We start from the raw sequence: 18,658 nt of genomic DNA, 5'->3' as shown, positions 1-18,658 counted from the left end.
CCCCGGAAATCAGTCCCGCCGCGACCCCGCACAAGACTACTATACTTTGTCGACAGCTCTCGGTCCTCGGTTCTCGGTCTTTCACCTGAACATCACGAGAGCTCCAGCCTCAACCCAGGAACTGATTTCTGTCCTCACCCTGGCTTCTCGATCAACCTCGACCATTGTGCGTCTTTGTCGCCACGACCCGCCAAGATGAGCAAAGCAGCAGCTGTCAAGGAGGCTGTCAAGGAGAGCCTCCTCGGCGCGGAGGAGCCGACGCAGCTGTCCAGCCAGACCAAGTCCCGGTTCCACGCCAATGCTATCAAGGATGCCGAGACGGGCGAGCTCTTCATGGGACCCGATGAGTTTGTCAATGCCGTCGCGCCTGCCACAGAAGACTACGTGAGTCACCCCATGGCCTCCCTCCTCCTCCCCCTTTCCCTCGTCGACAAGACCACCGTGCTGACCTGCCCTCTCATGGCCTGCAGCACAAGATCAAACGCGAACAGTACGGCATTCTCTTCCGCGTCGCCGACCGCAAGGATGCCGGCCGCATCTCGCTGTCCGAGTGGGCTGCTTTCGAGAACCTGCTGATGAAGCCCGATGCCGAGTACGAGATTGCTTTCCGCCTCTTCGACGTGTCCAGGACCGGCAGCGTCAAGTACGAAGACTTCCGCCAGCTGTACGAGCTGAACAAGGGCGAGACGAGCATCCCCTTCGACTGGGAGTGCGAGTGGGCCAAGCTGTACATTGGCGGCAAGAAGAAGCGACACCAGATGGATTACCCCCAATTCTCCCAGATGCTGCGCGGTCTGCAGGGTGAGCGCATCCGTCAGGCCTTCCAGCAGTTCGACCGCGACGGCGACGGCTTCATCGACCCGGGGGACTTTGAGCGCATCATCCTGGAGACGTCCAAGCACAAGCTCTCCGACCATCTCCTCCAGAACCTCAGCAGCCTGTGCAACATTACCCTCGGCAGCAAGGTTTCCTACGCCAATGTCCGCGCCTTCCAGAACATGATCAAGGAGATGGACCTCGTCGAGCTGATCGTCCGCCGCGCGGTCGCCAAGAGCACCGATGGCAAGATCACGAGGACCGAGTTCCTGAACCAGGCCGCCAAGATTACCCGCTTCTCCCTCTTCACGCCCATGGAGGCCGACATTCTCTTCCACTTTGCCAGCCTCGACGAGCCCTCTGGCAGACTCGGACTCGCCGACTTTGCCAAGGTCCTCGACCCATCCTGGAGGAACCCGCTCTACGACACGGAGGACGCGCCGCACCGCGGCGTGTCGGATGCGGCCGCAGGCGCCACGGGTGCCGCCGTCGCGAAGCTGATGGAATCGAGCTACAACTTCCTGCTTGGCAGTGTCGCCGGTGCCTTTGGTGCCTTCATGGTGTATCCCATCGATCTCGTCAAGACGCGCCTGCAGAACCAGCGAGGCGCCAGGCCCGGCGAGCGCCTCTACAAGAACTCGATCGACTGCTTCCAAAAGGTCTGGCGTAACGAGGGCCCGCGCGGCCTGTACTCTGGTGTCTTGCCGCAGCTCGTTGGTGTGGCGCCAGAAAAGGCCATCAAGCTGACCGTCAACGACATTGTCCGCACGTACTTCACCAACAAGGAGGGCAAGATCTACTGGGGGTCGGAGGTGCTCGCTGGTGGTACGGCGGGTGCCTGTCAGGTGGTGAGTACTTGATTTTGATCATTTTTGTCCGTGCATGACGACGCAGAACGCTGACTGCTGTGGTTTTTTTTTTACTAGGTTTTCACCAACCCCCTCGAGATTGTCAAGATTCGGCTCCAGATCCAAGGTGAGGTCGCCAAGACGATGGAGGGCACCCCGAAGAGGTCAGCCATGTGGATCGTGCGCAACCTCGGTCTCGTGGGTCTATACAAGGGCGCGTCGGCCTGTCTGTTGCGTGACGTGCCCTTCTCAGCCATTTACTTCCCGACGTACAGCCACCTGAAGAAGGACATGTTCGGAGAGTCGCCCACCAAGAAGCTTGGTGTATTGCAGCTGCTGACGGCGGGCGCCATCGCCGGCATGCCCGCTGCGTACCTGACGACGCCGTGCGACGTCATCAAGACACGTCTCCAGGTCGAGGCGCGCAAGGGAGAGGCCAGCTACACGGGTCTGCGACACGCTGCCTCGACCATCTGGAAGGAGGAGGGCTTCAGGGCCTTCTTCAAGGGTGGCCCGGCGCGTATCTTCCGTTCTTCGCCGCAGTTCGGCTTCACGCTGGCCGCGTACGAAGTCCTGCAGACCACGCTGCCGTACCCTGGCAAGACGGAGTCGCTCAAGATCCCGACGGGCGTCGCGGATGCCGTGTCGACGTTGAAGGAGAAGCTCGATACGAGCCCCTACTCGCGCAGCCGCAACGCGCTCAAGATCATCCTCGACATTGACGAGGACTTTGGCAAGATCAAGATGCCGAGCGCGCAGACGTGGAAGACGCTGCCGGCGGTCATGCAGTCCGGAGCCGGCAAGTCGTGAGCGGTAGTATCAAGGCTTGCCCCCCATGAAGCTTCGCAGTGCGCATTCTTTTCCAGTCGTATTTGCATGGCGTAGTATCGCGCGGTACAGCATTCATGGCATGTAGTTGAGCAGGTTGTCTGTCGAGGAGACGGTGGACTGGGCGGATAAAGATGGGTTGACGGGGACTCGACGGGCATTGATCGGGGAATTCATGGCTGCTGCCACCCCCTCCCAAAGGGTCGCCGTCGTTTTTGGTTTCTTTGCAGGCGTTACGGCAGCATATGCGAATTCTCGTGGGGTTTCTTACTTGTTTATTTCTTTCTTGTCGCCGTTGTTCCACTTGACGGGAGGGGTAGACATGAGTCTGCGCCGCGGCCAGCCGTTCCTTTGCAAGACTGCGTTTCCTATAGAACAACGCACCACGACATGGGCAGGCGGGCCATGCCGGCGAAAGAAGTGATAGACTTCACATAGGGGGCTGCTCCTTGGGACCGGGGCGCTTGTCCTGGGTGCATGCTGTCCCCGGAGAGACATATTAGATAGCCTAGCCGGTGTTGCAATTGGGCAATTGGCTAAAGAAACGATTCTTACGACTCTGACCACCAACTATTCATTGTTGCCCTTCCCAGTTCAACACACAACATGGCCTCCCCCGTTTTCGCATGCGCTGGCGGCAATGGAGCCGACAGAACCCAGGAGCTGGCGAAGCTGGTTCGTCAGAGGTTGTTGCCAGTCCCCGATACGGATCAGGCTTAGATCGGCTCATGACCTCACCCCGTGTCTGACTTGCGCCCATGCCGCGCGGGGGTCTTGCGTGCTAATCGACGACATCTCAGACGATGGAACGACTGTGATAAGCCGGCCTGGCTGGGATGGAAGGACCAAACCTTAAAACAACACAGCTTGAAGACGACTTGAGTGTTCGTGTTGTATCTCTCCTGTGCGCCAAGACACTGCAACCACCGAGCCGGGCAACCACCGAGCCGGGCATACATCTCACAGCAGCATGTCGTGTCGCACAGCAGAGTCGCCGTGCCCGTTTCTCCACCGGCTCCCGCTCGAGATGCGATTGGAAATCTACAGGCACCTCCTCGTGCACCCGCCCCTGACGCGCAACCTCCTCGGCGCGCACTCGTCGCGGCTGCTGCACACGGCCATCCTGGCGGCCTGCCGTCAGACGCACGCCGAGGCGGTCGGCATGCTGTACGGGGAGAACACCTTTCTCGCGCACCAGACGATGCTCACGTCGTTCCCCCGGCTCCGCGTGGGGTATCCGCCGGTCAGGGAGGCGGCGGCGGCGGCGCGCATACGGCGGTACCACATGCGCGTGCGGCTCGACTGCGACGCGGCCTACGACAGGGAGGCTCTGGCGCGGGCGTTTGCGGGCGTCGACGAGCTGACGCTCGAGGTGTGGCAGGCTGCCTTCCTCGGCGCGGATCACGGCGTGCTCACGTTGTTTGAGGGCGTCCGGGGCGTCGGGCGCGTGAGGATCTACGGCAGCACGACGGGGTTTGAGGACTATGTTCAGTGGCTTCGTCGTGTCATGGAGAGCCACGACACACACGGGTGCTTGGCGTGAGGAGCTTTGGGCCATGTGATACCATCCTGGGGTGGTATCATGAGTCTCGAGAGGGTCCTTACTTAGGTAACCTTGGCAAGCTTGGGTAGGAGGTATCTAGGCACCTGGTAGGCACCTGGTAGGCACCAAGTACCTAGGTCCCTAGCCTGCCTAGGTAGGTAGGTAGGCGGGGAAAGCGGAGCGGCTTCGACCTCCAAACTGTCCTCTTTAAGTAATCATCTCCAGCCTTCAAACACGTCAAAGCAACACGTACTACCAATCGGCTCCCCGCTTTGATCGGCGCTCGCAGAAGCACAACTTGGGCTCCAGAACCGCTCCCCTTACACTGCCTCCCCTCCTTGGCGCCGGTCCCTGCATCACGCCGCATTTTGGTCCAACGCCGCAGCCATGGTTGGAGACGGCTTCCTCGTCGTCGTCTCCCAGCTGTTCGGCTGGGTCTACTTCCTCTGCTGGTCGGCATCGTTCTATCCGCAGTCCATCCTGAACTATCGCAGGAAAACCACTGCTGGAACGACGGTTGATTTCCCGCTGATCAACTGCCTGGGTATGCACGCACCTCACCTCGCGCCTGTCTTGTGTGTCTTGTTCTTGAGGACTGTTCGCGCGGCCTCGGGGCACGCGCCGTGACGAACCTTGGCTGACGGACTCCTCTGAACGACAGGTTTCCTCGCCTACTTTGTTTCCAACGCGGCGCTCTTCTATTCGCCCGTCGTCCGTCAGCAGTACGCGGCACGAAACCATGGCCTACACCCGACCGTCGCCTTCAACGACATAACCTTTGCGGCGCACGGCTTCCTCCTGTCCGTCATCACGACGAGCCAGTACTGGCCCAAGGTTTGGGCTTTACCCCCAGCCCAGGCAACCGCCCCAGCCGCTTCATCCTCGGCATCGCCTTTGGCTGCATTGTCGGCGTCGCGTCCGTCTCGCTCATCGTCGCCTCCGCCCAGCCCGGCGACCCGCAGTACGCCTGGTGTGCGCTCGACGTTGTCTATGCCGTGTCCTACGTCAAGCTCGTCGTCACTCTCATCAAGTACACGCCCCAGGTCGTCACCAACTACAGGAACAAGTCGACCAAGGGCTGGTCCATCCTGCAGATCCTCCTGGACTTTGTCGGCGGCCTCCTGTCCTGCTCTCAGCAGGGCATCGACTCGTACCTGCAGCGCGACTGGTCTGGCATCACGGGCAACCCCGTCAAGTTTGCCCTCGGCAACGTGTCCATGATCTACGACCTGATCTTCATGACCCAGCATTATGTGCTCTATCGTGTGCCAGCCAGCAAGTCGGCAGAAGGATCTGCCCTGCTGCAGGGCGACGAGGAACACCAGAGGCTGGACTAGCGTGGATACCCTTACTTTAGAGCTTGAGAAACCGGCCTTCAAGTTGTGGACGGCGGACCGTAGTACTACTCCGATCTTCTCCTATCTACATACATCACCGTTGAATGGACATGCAGTCAGCTCAAGTCATATACCACTGCGCTGCTCACCCACTCGCCGCATCGCGAGAAATTCCCTTCAGAGGTATAGTCTATAGGGTTGACGGGTGCTTTTGTCGGTGTACGGGTAGCCTCGTTGATCCAACCCTGTGTTGTTCATTCGAGTCGTTGACGACGTGGCGGTTGGCAGAAAGCGCTGGCCGCAGCGTTGTCTTTCTAGGCCTCGAGCGATAGCCTGAAGATCATGTTCCTTGATCGGCGGCCGTAGAAAGTGGCATGATGTTGACATTAGACTTATTTCTTGTGAGCAATCACCTTCTCCCTGACGATGAATGTCAGCATGTGGCGGACATCACGCTGCCCTCGACTGGGGCGGGCGCACATGCTGCTGGCTATGCGCCAGATGTTGCAAGTAACGTCGCCGTCTGAACTGCTGAGTCCTGAACCCGGCGGACTAGCAAAGTTCGATTCATCGGCCCTTCTGCACGCCCTGCCTGTACTTCCAGGACATAGCCTTCATCCGACTGAATCCATGCGATGGGCCTGCGCTCTTTTGCCTCTGGCGATGGCCACAGCCGAATGTGATGCGGTTGGCGTGTGCTGGGTTGCCACACCATTCTGCGTCGATGAAGTCAAATGGCGCCAACAAATGAAAAGCTGCTGTCTATCCGTCCTTACGCCCGTGGCGTCCTTCTCTAGAGGGCGTCTTCCTCGGAAGACGGCAAACCCATTTGTCGTGTTGTTCTTCTATCAGTCCCGACTGGGAACACCCGGTGAGCATATACGAAAACGACGATGATCTCTCGAAGCCAGGGAGGAGGTTGGCATCGTTACATGGCGCTATAATACGCAGCCACCGCCACAGCATGCTCCCCACGATAGCTTACCTGCGTTGACGTATCTTGGTGTAAAGTATATATGCAGCATTGAACACTCACTCTAGCGCTTTCATGCCTGCACTTCCCTCGCCAGCGTGAAGTGTCCCTCCGCCTTCAACAAACAAATACCCAATGCTGGCACCTGACGTCCTGAAACTTCCACAATACGAGTACTTCACAAAAGCAGTGAAGTGGGATTTTATGGTGTACCAATTTCCAGCCCATCGCAGTAGGATGGGTGTGATCGATGTCAGGCACTGCATCGCTCTTTCCTTCTATCCAATACGGCCCTTGGTATATTTGATGTCAGAAATCACTCCCGCCTAGGACGCACCACCCTCTTTCCCACTCCCGCACTCCCTGCGAGGCTCTCAAAGACGTGCTCCGGTACTCTGCGGTTCGCCAAGGTCCATCACGCGCTTCTTTTGCGGCTGTCTGGGTCAGGATGCCGTGCTGCCTGGCATTTCTTTCCTACGGAGGCTGCGACCACAAGCAGCTGTGGAAGATACACTGCACCAGCGACTGCAGCTCCGTCATCTGCGCGCCCTCCGAGCAGGAGGTCATGGCCCACATACACTACAAGTGGCGTTGCGAGGAATGTCACACGCGGCACTGGGACACGAACGAGCGCCGGCGCGCCGAGAGGGCCGAGGACGACGAGCGGGCCATTCTTCAGGACGACGACCTGCCCGACCAACAGAAGAACCTGTTCCTCGACAGCTACCGGTTCAGGGAGGACTGGGTGGACCGGCGTGTGGAGAAGTCACGGACCGAACAGGTCGAGGAGATACAGTGGGTGGTCGAGTTCGCCGAGGAATACGGCAGAATCATGTGGGCGCTCAAGTACGGGCCCGACGACGACCTGACGCGCCTGCACAAGCGGATGGACTACCTCCTCGACGTCAAGTTCTGGGACGTGACCATCGTCAGCGACATTCGCGGCGAGGACAGCGTGACCACGCGCAGCAGAGCCAGTAGTGCGACTCTGGTCGACGAGTCTTGCGCCGGCACGCTGGACGACCAGCCCACCATGAAGGAGCAGCTCGATCTGAAGCAGCACCCGGCCAAGCTCTACCACGTTGATCCGAGCATCGTCTCAGAGGCTGACGCTCCATACGAGGCACATCAGGCGGCAGCGGGCGCCTGAGGAGCAGGCCTCCATCAACAAATCAGCTGTGGTGAATTGGCCCGTCGACGCCTCGCGCAGGACTGTCATTGGGGTTGCAGTTCTTACACCCAGCCTGCCCTCAACTATCAATGCTGGCTGGAAATCCACTCAGCACAAGTCGCACTTTTCATCGCGTGGGGTTGGCAGAACATGATGGATGCGAGAGGATCAGTCTTATAGAGATCCGAGGATCTGATAATGGTCGTCGGCTGCACGGCGAGAGAACGCGAGAACAGTATACCATGGTGAGCAACGTGCTGCAGCAGCAGATTGGGACCGCTGCTGGTCACACTCAGCTCGAGCTGCAAGCACAACGATTACGTACCTTATTATAGCGACTCCGGTAGCCCCTCATGAGCGGGTCAACTACCGTCAATACGACTTAGATTTCGGCAAGATCTATTTATATCATGGAGCGAGGCTATCGCGTAGAATTTGGCCGGGAGACGTAGAAGTTGGCTGGGAGACAATCATCCCTGAGGACAAGGCAGGCGTGGTGAAGCTCGGTCTTTGCGCAACGCAGTCAAATTAAGTCCATTCCATTAGGTTCGGCCACCTGTCACATGCTGTGAGGACTCAGGCTGGAGTCCTCCAACAGCCTCGAGCCCCCACTTCCACGGACCTGGGACGCTGGTCAACCATGAAGTAAGGAAGAGTAACAGTGTGCCATGGGCGCGGTGGCAAGGACCCCGGCGGAAGCCATTCGGATGAACGGTCACACCAAATAGGTGATAACATACGTGTATCACAACGCTGAAGTAGGTATCCAGGCGAACCATCACAGTTCACTGCAGGATCAAGTCACCTCTGTAGCAAGTAAACCCGCCACTAGACACTTGGCATTTTCAAGCCCCCAAAACCCAAGCACCGAAGACCAACGCACTAGTTCATCGTCAGTTCTGGAAAGAACCTTGACAGCTTATTGGGATGCCCGATCCCCTGACCCGGCTGTTCTGCTGTATCGGGGTCACTGTCCACTTCTGTTGGAGCTTGCTCAGAGACGTCCAACGTCTTCCGTTTCACCTTGATATTACCCTGCACTTGTGGACGTGATGTGGTACTTTGGCTGCTGGACAACGTCAAGATGGACCGCGCGTCGCTCGGTGTAGATGCTTCGTGAAGGCCACTCGCAGGCCTGGTCTTGCCTGAAGCACTGACGGGGTCGCTCTTCCGAGTAACGCCTAGAGGAACCGCAGGGCCTAGCATCGCCTTCCTCTGTGCTTCGGGGCTCGGCACCAGGGCAGAGACAGAAGGGCTCAGGTGTGCCGAGGCTTTTTCGTTGGCGGTCAGACCCCTAGCTTGGACGAACGCGCTGGAGCGGACGTGGTAGGGACTCCGGTCAAAATATTCGTCGACAATGGGATGCACCATCACTGTCTGGTTGTGTATGGTGAGCACCGAGTTGGTCGGCACATTCACCCAGTTCTCTGGAAATGCCGCGTCAGTAAGCAGACCCAACGGAATGGAGAGGGTCAAATACCCCTTTCGAAGGTCAAGGGCTCGCTGGCAACCAAGACAATGTCGGCGCCTTTGTCTCGACGTTCCATTTGATAGTTCCTGTCATCTGGGGAGCTTGTGCGTTTCTCCCACTCGGTCCCAGAGGAATAGTACAAGCTGGCAGCTTCGTCCGTGGCGCTGCTGATATACCGAGTGCATATGATGCTGTGACCATCGCTGACGGCGAAGTTGAGGAGGCTCCGGGTGTCGACGTTCTCAGCCTGAATGACACTGTCCGGGATCTGGTCGATCAGCTCGTTGATCAGCGCAATCGTCTTCAACATGGCTTTTCTCAAGACGGTCGGCCCAAAACCGCCATGCGGTTGCGAGCTCGGGTCGTGACCCATCCTCTGGAGTGTGTCGAGGAACAGTGCAAATGCCCACTCGCTGTCGGTTCCTCCGCAAACACCCAAGTACCATTTGTCTGCTAGTCTTTCTGCGAGCCTTCTCTTGATATGCTTCCAGCCGCCGAGGCCACCGTTGTGCATCCACATCAGGCTGCCATGGCAGAACGGGTGGCAGTTGTCCTCGCTGAGCGAACCCTCGGTGGTAGCGCGTACATGGGCAAAGACAAGGCGCGAAGCTGTCTTCGAGGCGATCCGTTGGAGGTTGGTGCAGTTCCAGGCAGGTATCGTCGAAGTGAAGAGGCACGGGGCCTGGCCGAGCTTGGGATCGGTGTACCAGCCAATGCCAAAGCCATCGGCATTGTTCTGTCCGCGTCGGGTATCCTGTTGCGATAGCGCGGTCAGAAACTGTGAGCAAATTCAGGGAGGTGATAGTCAGTCCTACCAGTCGTAGACGGGAGTCGAATGACTGTTTCAGGATCGAGTGGGTTGGATCGAGGATCAACTTTGAGAGGAGGATCTCGTCGCTGCCGCGATACATCTGAGTGGGCCCTGTCAGCCAGAGTCTCTCATTGAGCGGTCGCCGGACAGAACTCTGCGTCTTACCAAGAACCGGCACATCGCGGGAAAGGGAAGGGGGTGGTGCTCTGCTGATCCGATCCGAGGCACCGTCGAGTTGGGATGACAGTCTGAGCACACTACTGCGCAAGTCGTAGGTTTGGGTTTAGCAACGTGCAAAATGGGAAATAGCTTCAGAATACGTGTTGTGTTGTGAAGGGAGTTCGTCGCGTGTCATATGACAACACTCGTCGTCAATCCTGTGCGAATGGCGCAATCAAGTAGCATAGGAACGGAGCGTGGCACAGTGGCAACAATATTAACGAGCTGGGTCCTCTGTGGTCGGCGGTCTAGAGTGCTCCCGATCCTGGTGGGAAAAGAATCGAGACAAGACACATACAGGACCATGTGCAAGGCGCCTTAGGGAACTGGGTCTGATGCTTGGAGAGGTTGAACAGGATGAGTCAATGCGTGCTACGCTTTCAACGACTATGCCTATCACCACGTTGAAGGGCGGCGGCGATATGGAGTAGTTGGTGCAACCAGCGGGCCGTCTTGCATGCCTGCAAGACGGCCTGGCCTCTTACTGCGTCAGAAGATGCCCAAGCTGTGAAGCTGCCCTGTCCAATAATCCGAGGTCGAGCGGAGTGCGCCACGCCAGTGACAAGGCAGCCAACCCCACTATTATGGTGGGTTAAGTGCATTCGGTACCTTATGGCAAGTGGGAACGTGCCTGATGCCAGGTCCACCGCCACGATCCTGGAGTACCATGTACAGCAATGACGAGCCTCGTACGTGCAGGGCCTGTCTTATTTGCATGATCCGACCACCGACGACATTTTCCCCTCTGCCGACACCAGCAACGACGCCACAGACAACATTGTTAACAGTCACCACTTTGGCCGCTTTTTCCACCCTCCTGGATCCTCAGCCTCCTGCATGCCACAAACACACACGACGTGCAACGCTCTACCGGCAGCATGAGCGGACGGCTCCTTGCCACGGGGCTGTCGCCTTTGACGCGACGCGCCGCCATACAGACGGTTCGACAATACCATCGCCTCCCAGCGGGTGGGTTGCTTCGCGCCGATGCCGCCGTCCGAGCGACACGCCGGCGCATGTGGTTCTCAGGCAACGCTTTTCACAACGCCGTAATTGTTCGCAATGCCTCCTTCGCCCGCTTCCTCCCCAAGCTCGTCGTCAAGTTTGCCCGCATCCCTGCCATGTTTGGTGGCCTCGCCATCGGTACATTCGCATGGGTCCAATATCAGGCTACGCGTACGTATACCCTGCATACGCTCGTCGTCGCAGCTGTCACTTGAATTGTTTCTTTCGCTAATGCTTGCTACCTGGCAGAACTAAGCAACAATGCGTGGGACTTGGCTACCAGGACAGCCGACGGTGTATCTGAAACAGCAACCAGCTTATTTGGAAGCGCAAAAGATATCGTCGACCAAACCAAGCGCGGTTGGGAGAACACGAAGGATCAATTTGAGACTCCGCAGTGGCTACAAAAAGTCCTCCGAATCCACGAAGATATAGGCACGGGACAAGACGGCGGCAATTCTGGTGGACCAGGAGGAGAACCGCCACACAAGAGCAAAGCCGGAGCTGCCGTTGCCGTCGGAGCCTCCGCAGCTGCTTATGGCTACGACAAGAACGATGAAGAAGACCCGCGAGACCCTGGCGAGGCCGCCAAGGATGACCAGATGATGCTCCTGACGAAGAAGATGATTGAAATCCGGAACATGCTACAAAAGGTCGGGCAGTCGAGCACACTGACCCTGCCCTCCATTGTCGTCATCGGATCACAGTCCTCTGGCAAGAGTTCAGTCCTCGAAGCTCTCGTTGGACACGAATTCCTACCAAAAGGCTCTAATATGGTCACTCGGAGGCCAATAGAACTCACCCTTGTCAACACTCCGGATTCTGCTGCCGAGTATGGCGAATTTCCCGACCTTGGTCTTCGACGCATCACGGACTTTTCGTCCATTCAAAGGACATTGACAGAGCTCAATCTAGCTGTCCCCGACTCGCAATGCGTCTCCGACGATCCCATCCATCTCACGGTCTACTCCCCCCATGTGCCAGATCTCTCCTTGATAGACTTGCCCGGCTACATTCAGGTGGTTGGCCATGATCAGCCTTTGGAGCTGAAGCAGAGGATATCAGAATTATGCGACAAGTACATTCAAGCCCCGAATGTCATCCTCGCCATTTCTGCTGCTGATGTCGATCTGGCCAACTCCACCGCGCTTCGCGCCAGTCGCCGGGTAGACCCAAGGGGTGAGCGCACCATTGGTGTCATTACCAAGATGGATCTCGTCGAAGCCTCCCGCGGCGCCGCGATACTGACGGACAAGCAATACCCCCTTCGCCTGGGATATGTCGGCGTCGTATCGAAAGCTCCCCAGGCCACCGGCCTGTTTCGTGCGGGCCCAAGTAACCTCCAATCAGCTATCTCCAAAAACGAGAATGCTTTCTTCTCTTCTCATCCTCTAGAATTTGGGGAAGACGGCGGTCTGAGCGTGGGTACTGTGACATTGAGGAAGAAACTCATGACTGTTCTGGAGCAAACCATGTCTGCCAGCCTGCAAACCACCAGCGATGCCATCCGGCAGGAGCTGGAAGAAGCCACGTATGAATTTAAGGTCCAGTACAACGACAGGCCTCTGTCGGCCGAATCATACTTGGCAGAGAGCCTCGACGCTTTCAAGCATTCCTTCAAGCAGTTCTCGGAAAGTTTCGGCAGAACACAAATGCACGAAGTCCTCAAACGCGAATTGGACCAAAAGGTTCTTGACCTGCTGGCTGCTCGCTACTGGAATAAGCCTATTTCGGATCTGTCTCCCGCACGTCTTGAGCCGGACAATCTAGCCGACCTTCCCAAGGCAGATGCCAACTCTCTATACTGGCGCCGTCAACTTGATGCATCCACCTCTGCGCTCACCAAGCTGGGTGTTGGCCGTCTAGGCACGACGGTTGTGGCGTCATCTCTTCAATCCCAGATAGATCGCCTCATTGGCAAGTCGTCCTTTGCCAGCCACCCATTTGCGCGACAAGCCATCTCCGAGGCCGCATCGACCATTCTGAATGAGCGCTTCTACAGCACGAGTGACCAGGTGGAGAACAGCATCAAACCCTTCAAGTTCGACATCGATATTGAGGAGCGAGAATGGAGCAAAGGGAGAGAGCATGCAAGCGTCGTCCTGAAGACTGAACTGCAGGATTGCGAAACAGCCCTCAAGGGGATTGAGAACACTGTGGGCGGTAGGAGGAAACTCAAAGAGGTCATGACTTTCGTGGACAAGGCGCGGAAAGGAGACATTGTCGTGGAAGGAGATGGGCGTAGCGGTGCAGGAGGCTTCAGTGCAGCTCTGCTCGCTAAAGGTACGTCTGACTTGCTCCTATCGGCACATAACGTATGATGGCTGACGAAAATCCAACAGGGCGGGAGGCTGCCTTCTTGCGGGATCGCGCAGACATCATCAAGATGCGTCTTATGGCAGTCAAGTCGAAACAGTGCGCCGACTTGAAAAACAAGTACTACTGCCCTGAGGTATTCCTTGATGCTGTAGCGACAAAGCTTGCGTCGACGGCGGTCCTCTTCCTCAACGTCGAGCTTCTGTCCGAGTTTTACTACAACTTCCCTCGAGAGCTAGATCTCCGACTCGGAAGACACCTGAGTGACGAGCAAATCGAGCAATTCGCCCGTGAAGATCCCAAGATCAAGCATCACCTGGAAGTGATTCAGCGCAAGGAATTGCTCGAGCTCGTCCTCGATAAGATGGAGAGTTTGAGACAGATGGAAGGCCGTGAGCGAGAGAGGAAGCTGGGAGGGAAAAAGGAGGAGAAGGAGAAGGAAAGGGGCCGATGGGGTCTGTTCTGAGAAGATCACGTCATGCCGTTACGAATGCGGCAGCACATACGCTACAGGCGTTTAAAGGTGTTCATGGAGTCTTTGGACGTCGTGGTGGTGAGTGGTGATTGAAAGTCCGTCACCCCCCTGACCCAACACAGCGCGGATTTGTTTCCTACAAAGGGAGGACAAGATTGGTCGGTTTTCTGTGTAGCCTTGGCAGGTTTTCCTGCGATTTCGCGAAGGATCAATGTTTACTAAGGTATATGGATACCCTGCTCGATTCTTATTTATTCTTGTCATTACACTGAGCGTACGAAGCCGTCCAACTCGATGCGTGAGAACGTGTGTGTAACGCCAGGCGCCATATTTTTCCGCGACCCAACACCTCCAAGTTTTAATTCGGGTCAATGCTGGTCTGGATGGTTACCTCCCATCGCAAACTAGAGCCCCGCCCATAGCCCTCACCGAGGCGGTTCTGGATGAGCGACGAAATTCGACTTCGCAGCTTACTGATGGTTCCTTCATCGCATCCCCTCGGGACGGAAATCTTCAGATTGGCCATGCACAGTCCGTAGTGTACTTGCCAAAATTGTGCCTCGTCGACTCGTGTGATGTTCGGCTCCGCCTCAATCTCCTTCATGACGGAAGAAACCCCATCCGTGCTCTTGGTGCCGCGGTAGGCCATGAGCAGCATGGAGGCTTGAGCTGTGCCAAGCTGAGCACCGAAGACGAACATGGCACATGCGATGGCAGCGCACAGCGTCCGATCCCAGAAGATGGGATCTCCTGGTAGCAGCGGCAAGAGGAGTACCAAGGTCGAAAAGAAGATGGTCAAGACGTGGAAGACGTTGCTAAAATGGTGGGAGATCACAGACAGCCATGAGGCGCGCATGATCCTGGCGATTCGTGCGTGGTTTTTGACCCAATAAGTCGAGACCAGCGTGCTGATGACTGCTGCACCAGCAACCCACTCAACCTCGCCCGTAGGGACGTAGTCGTGGCTGTGGTCGTGATGCGGTTCATGGCCGCCTTTGCTCTCGAGCCAGTGCTTCAGTCCATGGGACACCAGGTCGAAACCTCCAAAGAGAAGGAAAATGGACATGGCGAAGCCAGCGATAACCTCGGCGCGCTCGAGGCCAAAGGGATGACGAATGCTGCTGCGGCGCCAGACCTCAAAGTTGCCCAATACATCGACGGCAACGCAGATGAGGGCACTGCCAGCATCGAAGAAGACAAGATGGGAGAGCGCCATGATGCCCAGCGAACCTTTGGACTGGAAGAAGAGGAAGGAGGCCACGGCATGATGACAGAGTGACCAGTATAGACTATGCCATTGTTCGGTTGTCATGCGCTCGCGAGCGTCTTTCAGTGTCGGTATCGGGAGCGAAGCGGGCAGAACGGGAGGCGGCCGTTGCGGTGGCTCCTTGAAGATCTGATGCTGGGTCGAGATGGAGCTATGTTTGTAGCGATGCCCACGACGCTGTCCGATGTTCTGATTGCTGTCGTCAGCATCGTGTCACTGGTCAAGATACGCGTCGCGTGTTGCTCACCGACTTGACAGGCGACGTCGAAATAGTTTGTGTCTGGAAATTGAACGGGCTGGCAGTGGTCGGTGGCCTGTCGTCGACAGATTGGTCTAGGTCGGCCATGGTTGGAGGAGGAGGGGGGTGGAATGCGAAGTGAAGGATGCGATACAGAGCAGATGGTAGAAAAGCCGCCCCGGGTCTTCTATTGACCACGCGGTAGCATAGGCTTGCCAGTCAGGGGGCGCCGGTGTCGTAGCCCAAGCATGCGCTCGAATTGAGGCCACAGCTGCGCATGAGACTTGTTTTTGTTACGTGGTTGGAGAGATGCAAGAGGCCTTGTCAACGACTATCTGGCTGTTCTGACGACGCGCCCATGTTCCATGCTAAGATCCAAACAGGCAAGTGTGGCTGTCAACTTACACAGGGGTCGTTGACTTTGGTTCCATCCTTATGACTGCATTGGGCAATTTCGAAATCGATAGCAAAGCACGTTGTCGTTCTCAGGGGTGTTTGCCTTGCCTTGCGTGAATTCAAAACACGCTGCTTGACAATCGAAAATAGATGGCCTAGAGGTTTGCTCTCTCACTGCTCGCTCCTATTCATGAGCTTGACTCTAGCTACACTGGATAGGTACCTTGCCTGTTTTCGTTCGGCAGCTTAGTCAGCGACATCAAGATAACCGCGTCGCCTTCGGCCGATTTGCGTCTCGAAAGTGCCAGATTCACGTCAATACTACTTGTTCACTCGATTCCGACCCACTGATAGACGACAACCCAATCTGTTTTCTTCAACATCAGGAGGCCTCACAACGCGCCAACCCTTCCAGTTTGGTTCACATATATGGAACATCCCATCGATGGCGAAGAGTTTGGGCCAGGCTCGGCAAAGGGGGCTGAGAACCACCCAACGTCCGCTCATCGCAAGGATCCAGGACATTCACTCGTTGCCAGCTCCCACCGACGTTCCGGCTCTGGAGCTAGTCTTTTCTCCAAGTTATCGTTTATGAAACCAACAGCGTCGGATGCCAGGACGAGGCATGAAGGAGACGGCGAAGGGGTTACCTCAGACTCCTCCTCACCTCGCGCCATGGGCACTATCGTGCAGCAGCAAAAATCACGTCGCCGAACTGGCTCCCTTAGAAAGGTTGCTTTGCTCGGCAGAGGGGCACAACGAGAGCGCCGAGACGCGAAGCAACTCACGATCGATATTGGTCATGCTACCAGTCGCAGGCCGGAGGCGGCAAGTCCAGCGGCCGATTTGACGTCTGAGCATTCTGCTCTAGGACTCAGGGTAACAGACGCCACCATGCTACCATACAGCTTGGGTGAAGTCACCACGAACAAGACAAGCGAGTCTCATGTCCCAAAGCCATCACTGAGATCCCCTCAAGCTCCCGAAGTCGAGCTGAACGTTGCCAGCCCTACTCGCTCCACCAACTCGACGACAGATGAGGATGATCTCCCGCACATGTCGAACTGCAGCCTTGCAACGTCGCGACCTGAGTCAGACCCCTCACTTTCATCTGGTTCAGACTCGTACTTTGGAAGTCGAGCGGGTGAGCAACCTCTCCGGAGAAGGTCTCCTCTGGCGTACAGCGGCATGGCGAGTACGCCCGTACCAGCCGCCGACTCGGACTGGGACTACTCCGATACGGAGTGGTGGGGCTGGGTCGTGCTGGCCGTGACGTGGGTTGTTTTCGTGGTAGGTATGGGATCGTGCCTGGGCGTCTGGAGCTGGGCATGGGATGTGGGCACAACACCTTACGCGCCTCCCGAGCTGGAAGATGATCCTACGTTACCCATCGTGGGGTACTACCCAGCACTCATCATATTGACATGTATAATGGCATGGGTTTGGGTGGTTGTGGCTTGGGTGGGCATGAAATATTTCCGACATGCAAAGATAAGTGGCGATTGAGCATGAATCCAACCAAGGAGATGGAAGGGGCGGCAGGATGCAGAACTCGGCGGATACTGAAAACCTACCGTGGATATCTAAACAAACATTGTGCACAACGCAACACTTGGAACGAGGCCAGAGCGAGCGCACAGCATGGCAGTTGGTTCCAGAGGGCGGGATCTTTACTTGGCCTGACGCCGCCCCTGACGATGTGGCTGGACCTCGTAAGCGCTGTGAGGGTTCGGAGCGGCAAATCGGCGGCGCGAGTACCAATCGGCAACGAAGCCGCTGGATGAACGTGGATGAAAATGTACTTGGACGGCAGAAACAGCGGCAGCGGCAATGACAACAAACAATAGTCACAGTCGATAGGTGATGGACGCGTCTGCATTGTGTCGGGGGGCTCAAGTCTATCGGCCTGTGAAATTCGGTGACCCTGTTGGCCAAGACACAGCACTTGCCGAACACATCTGAGGAATGAAAGCCGCGACTATGCGTAGAGGTAGAGTTCTGCGTTCGAATGACAGAATTAGCATTGCAAATAGACAGCGTAATGATAGTAGTAGGAACCCGGAAGGTGCCCCATATGATACTTGACAAAGTTCATCATAGGTAGCTCACTCACCCTGATGGTCGATCAACCCAGATCATTGGATCAAGCCGCCGATGGCGACAAGGACAAGGCAGCCGAAGACGTGACAGCAGTACAAGCATCCATTCCCCTTATTAGCAGCGCAGCGGCCTTGGCATGCTTGGGTGCTTGTGCCCCTCTAAATTGCTTACTACGTCTCCCACCATACCACTACTACCAGCGGCCCGGCCGACAAGTGCCTCAAGGGGCAGCCAAGGTACAAGTACCTCCATCCCGATCGAAAGGTGCGGGCTTGGCCGCGCTTGCCATTCGAAATTTCAGTGATGCACTACCTCTGCCCCACAGTTGATGCACTGTATTTATAATGCACCAGCGCTGTGCTCAGTGGCATCCACAGGCGGCACGCCCACAGTCTCCAGACGTTGGCCACTGGCCTTCTGAAAGTACCGGCCCCCCCACCCACTCAGCTGACGCCAGGGCCTGGTCACCGAGTTCCTTCCAGTGATGGTGAATGGAAGCAGCCTGTGCCCAGCCCAGCCGTTCAACATTCGCCTCCCAGGTCCCGCTTATTGGCTCCTCCCTGACTTGTCCTGACCTGGGTGGCCCAGCCCGGACCCCAACTCCCATTACCCATCCCTCACTGTTCACCCTCGTGTCTGGTCGTGTGTGTATGGTGCATGCAGAAAGACGGACGAGAACATCTCCCCAAGCCCAACCTCCCACTCGCACCTCCCCTCTCACCACCCGCCGCCCCATCGACTCATCCTCATCGGCTGTCACGCATCGTCTTCTCCCTTCTCTTCGACCTTTGCCCCCCTATCATTCTGACGATTGCGGCTTATTGTGTCTCGCTTTCAGCCTTTG

At 56.9% G+C, this 18,658-nt stretch overlaps 8 protein-coding genes across 8 annotated transcripts; 5 read left to right on the top strand and 3 right to left on the bottom strand.

The window, feature by feature from the left end:
- Positions 1–195: 195 nt before the first annotated feature.
- On the top strand, positions 196–2,474 carry VDAG_08323 (calcium-binding mitochondrial carrier protein Aralar1; the record flags this gene model as incomplete). Its single annotated transcript, XM_009660048.1, has 3 exons — positions 196–384; positions 471–1,664; positions 1,743–2,474. The coding sequence occupies 3 exons, from the start codon at positions 196–198 to the stop codon at positions 2,472–2,474; spliced, it is 2,115 nt and encodes a 704-aa protein (XP_009658343.1).
- A 624-nt stretch (positions 2,475–3,098) lies between these two features.
- On the top strand, positions 3,099–4,035 carry VDAG_08322 (uncharacterized protein; the record flags this gene model as incomplete). Its single annotated transcript, XM_009660047.1, has 2 exons — positions 3,099–3,167; positions 3,520–4,035. 2 exons carry the CDS (start codon positions 3,099–3,101, stop codon positions 4,033–4,035), a joined length of 585 nt encoding a protein of 194 aa, XP_009658342.1.
- A 387-nt stretch (positions 4,036–4,422) lies between these two features.
- VDAG_08321 (cystinosin) lies at positions 4,423–5,372 on the top strand (the record flags this gene model as incomplete). Its single annotated transcript, XM_009660046.1, has 2 exons — positions 4,423–4,610; positions 4,697–5,372. The coding sequence occupies 2 exons, from the start codon at positions 4,423–4,425 to the stop codon at positions 5,370–5,372; spliced, it is 864 nt and encodes a 287-aa protein (XP_009658341.1).
- Positions 5,373–6,793: 1,421 nt separating this feature from the next.
- Positions 6,794–7,495, top strand: VDAG_08320 (uncharacterized protein; the record flags this gene model as incomplete). The annotated part of the gene is made up of 1 exon (XM_009660045.1): positions 6,794–7,495. The coding sequence occupies one exon, from the start codon at positions 6,794–6,796 to the stop codon at positions 7,493–7,495; it is 702 nt and encodes a 233-aa protein (XP_009658340.1).
- An 832-nt stretch (positions 7,496–8,327) lies between these two features.
- VDAG_08319 (Dug3p) lies at positions 8,328–10,144 on the bottom strand. The gene is made up of 4 exons (XM_009660044.1): positions 9,964–10,144; positions 9,803–9,898; positions 8,997–9,741; positions 8,328–8,943 (listed from the first exon to the last, which is right to left on the bottom strand). The coding sequence occupies exons 1-4, from the start codon at positions 9,976–9,978 to the stop codon at positions 8,399–8,401; spliced, it is 1,401 nt and encodes a 466-aa protein (XP_009658339.1). The 5' UTR covers positions 9,979–10,144; the 3' UTR covers positions 8,328–8,398.
- Positions 10,145–10,895: 751 nt separating this feature from the next.
- Positions 10,896–14,783, top strand: VDAG_08318 (msp1; the record flags this gene model as incomplete). The annotated part of the gene is made up of 3 exons (XM_009660043.1): positions 10,896–11,193; positions 11,272–13,305; positions 13,365–14,783. 3 exons carry the CDS (start codon positions 10,896–10,898, stop codon positions 13,802–13,804), a joined length of 2,772 nt encoding a protein of 923 aa, XP_009658338.1. The 3' UTR covers positions 13,805–14,783.
- Positions 14,172–15,426, bottom strand: VDAG_08317 (cation efflux family protein family; the record flags this gene model as incomplete). Its single annotated transcript, XM_009660042.1, has 2 exons — positions 14,172–15,269; positions 15,328–15,426. 2 exons carry the CDS (start codon positions 15,424–15,426, stop codon positions 14,172–14,174), a joined length of 1,197 nt encoding a protein of 398 aa, XP_009658337.1.
- A 1,262-nt stretch (positions 15,427–16,688) lies between these two features.
- Positions 16,689–17,593, bottom strand: VDAG_08316 (uncharacterized protein; the record flags this gene model as incomplete). The annotated part of the gene is made up of 3 exons (XM_009660041.1): positions 16,689–16,943; positions 17,068–17,092; positions 17,289–17,593. The coding sequence occupies 3 exons, from the start codon at positions 17,591–17,593 to the stop codon at positions 16,689–16,691; spliced, it is 585 nt and encodes a 194-aa protein (XP_009658336.1).
- Positions 17,594–18,658: the final 1,065 nt, after the last annotated feature.

Source organism: Verticillium dahliae, genomic scaffold, assembly GCF_000150675.1.
Source record: "Verticillium dahliae VdLs.17 supercont1.20 genomic scaffold, whole genome shotgun sequence".
Classification (NCBI taxonomy): Eukaryota; Fungi; Ascomycota; class Sordariomycetes; order Glomerellales; family Plectosphaerellaceae; genus Verticillium; species Verticillium dahliae.
This window is presented reverse-complemented; position numbering and strand designations above follow the sequence as displayed.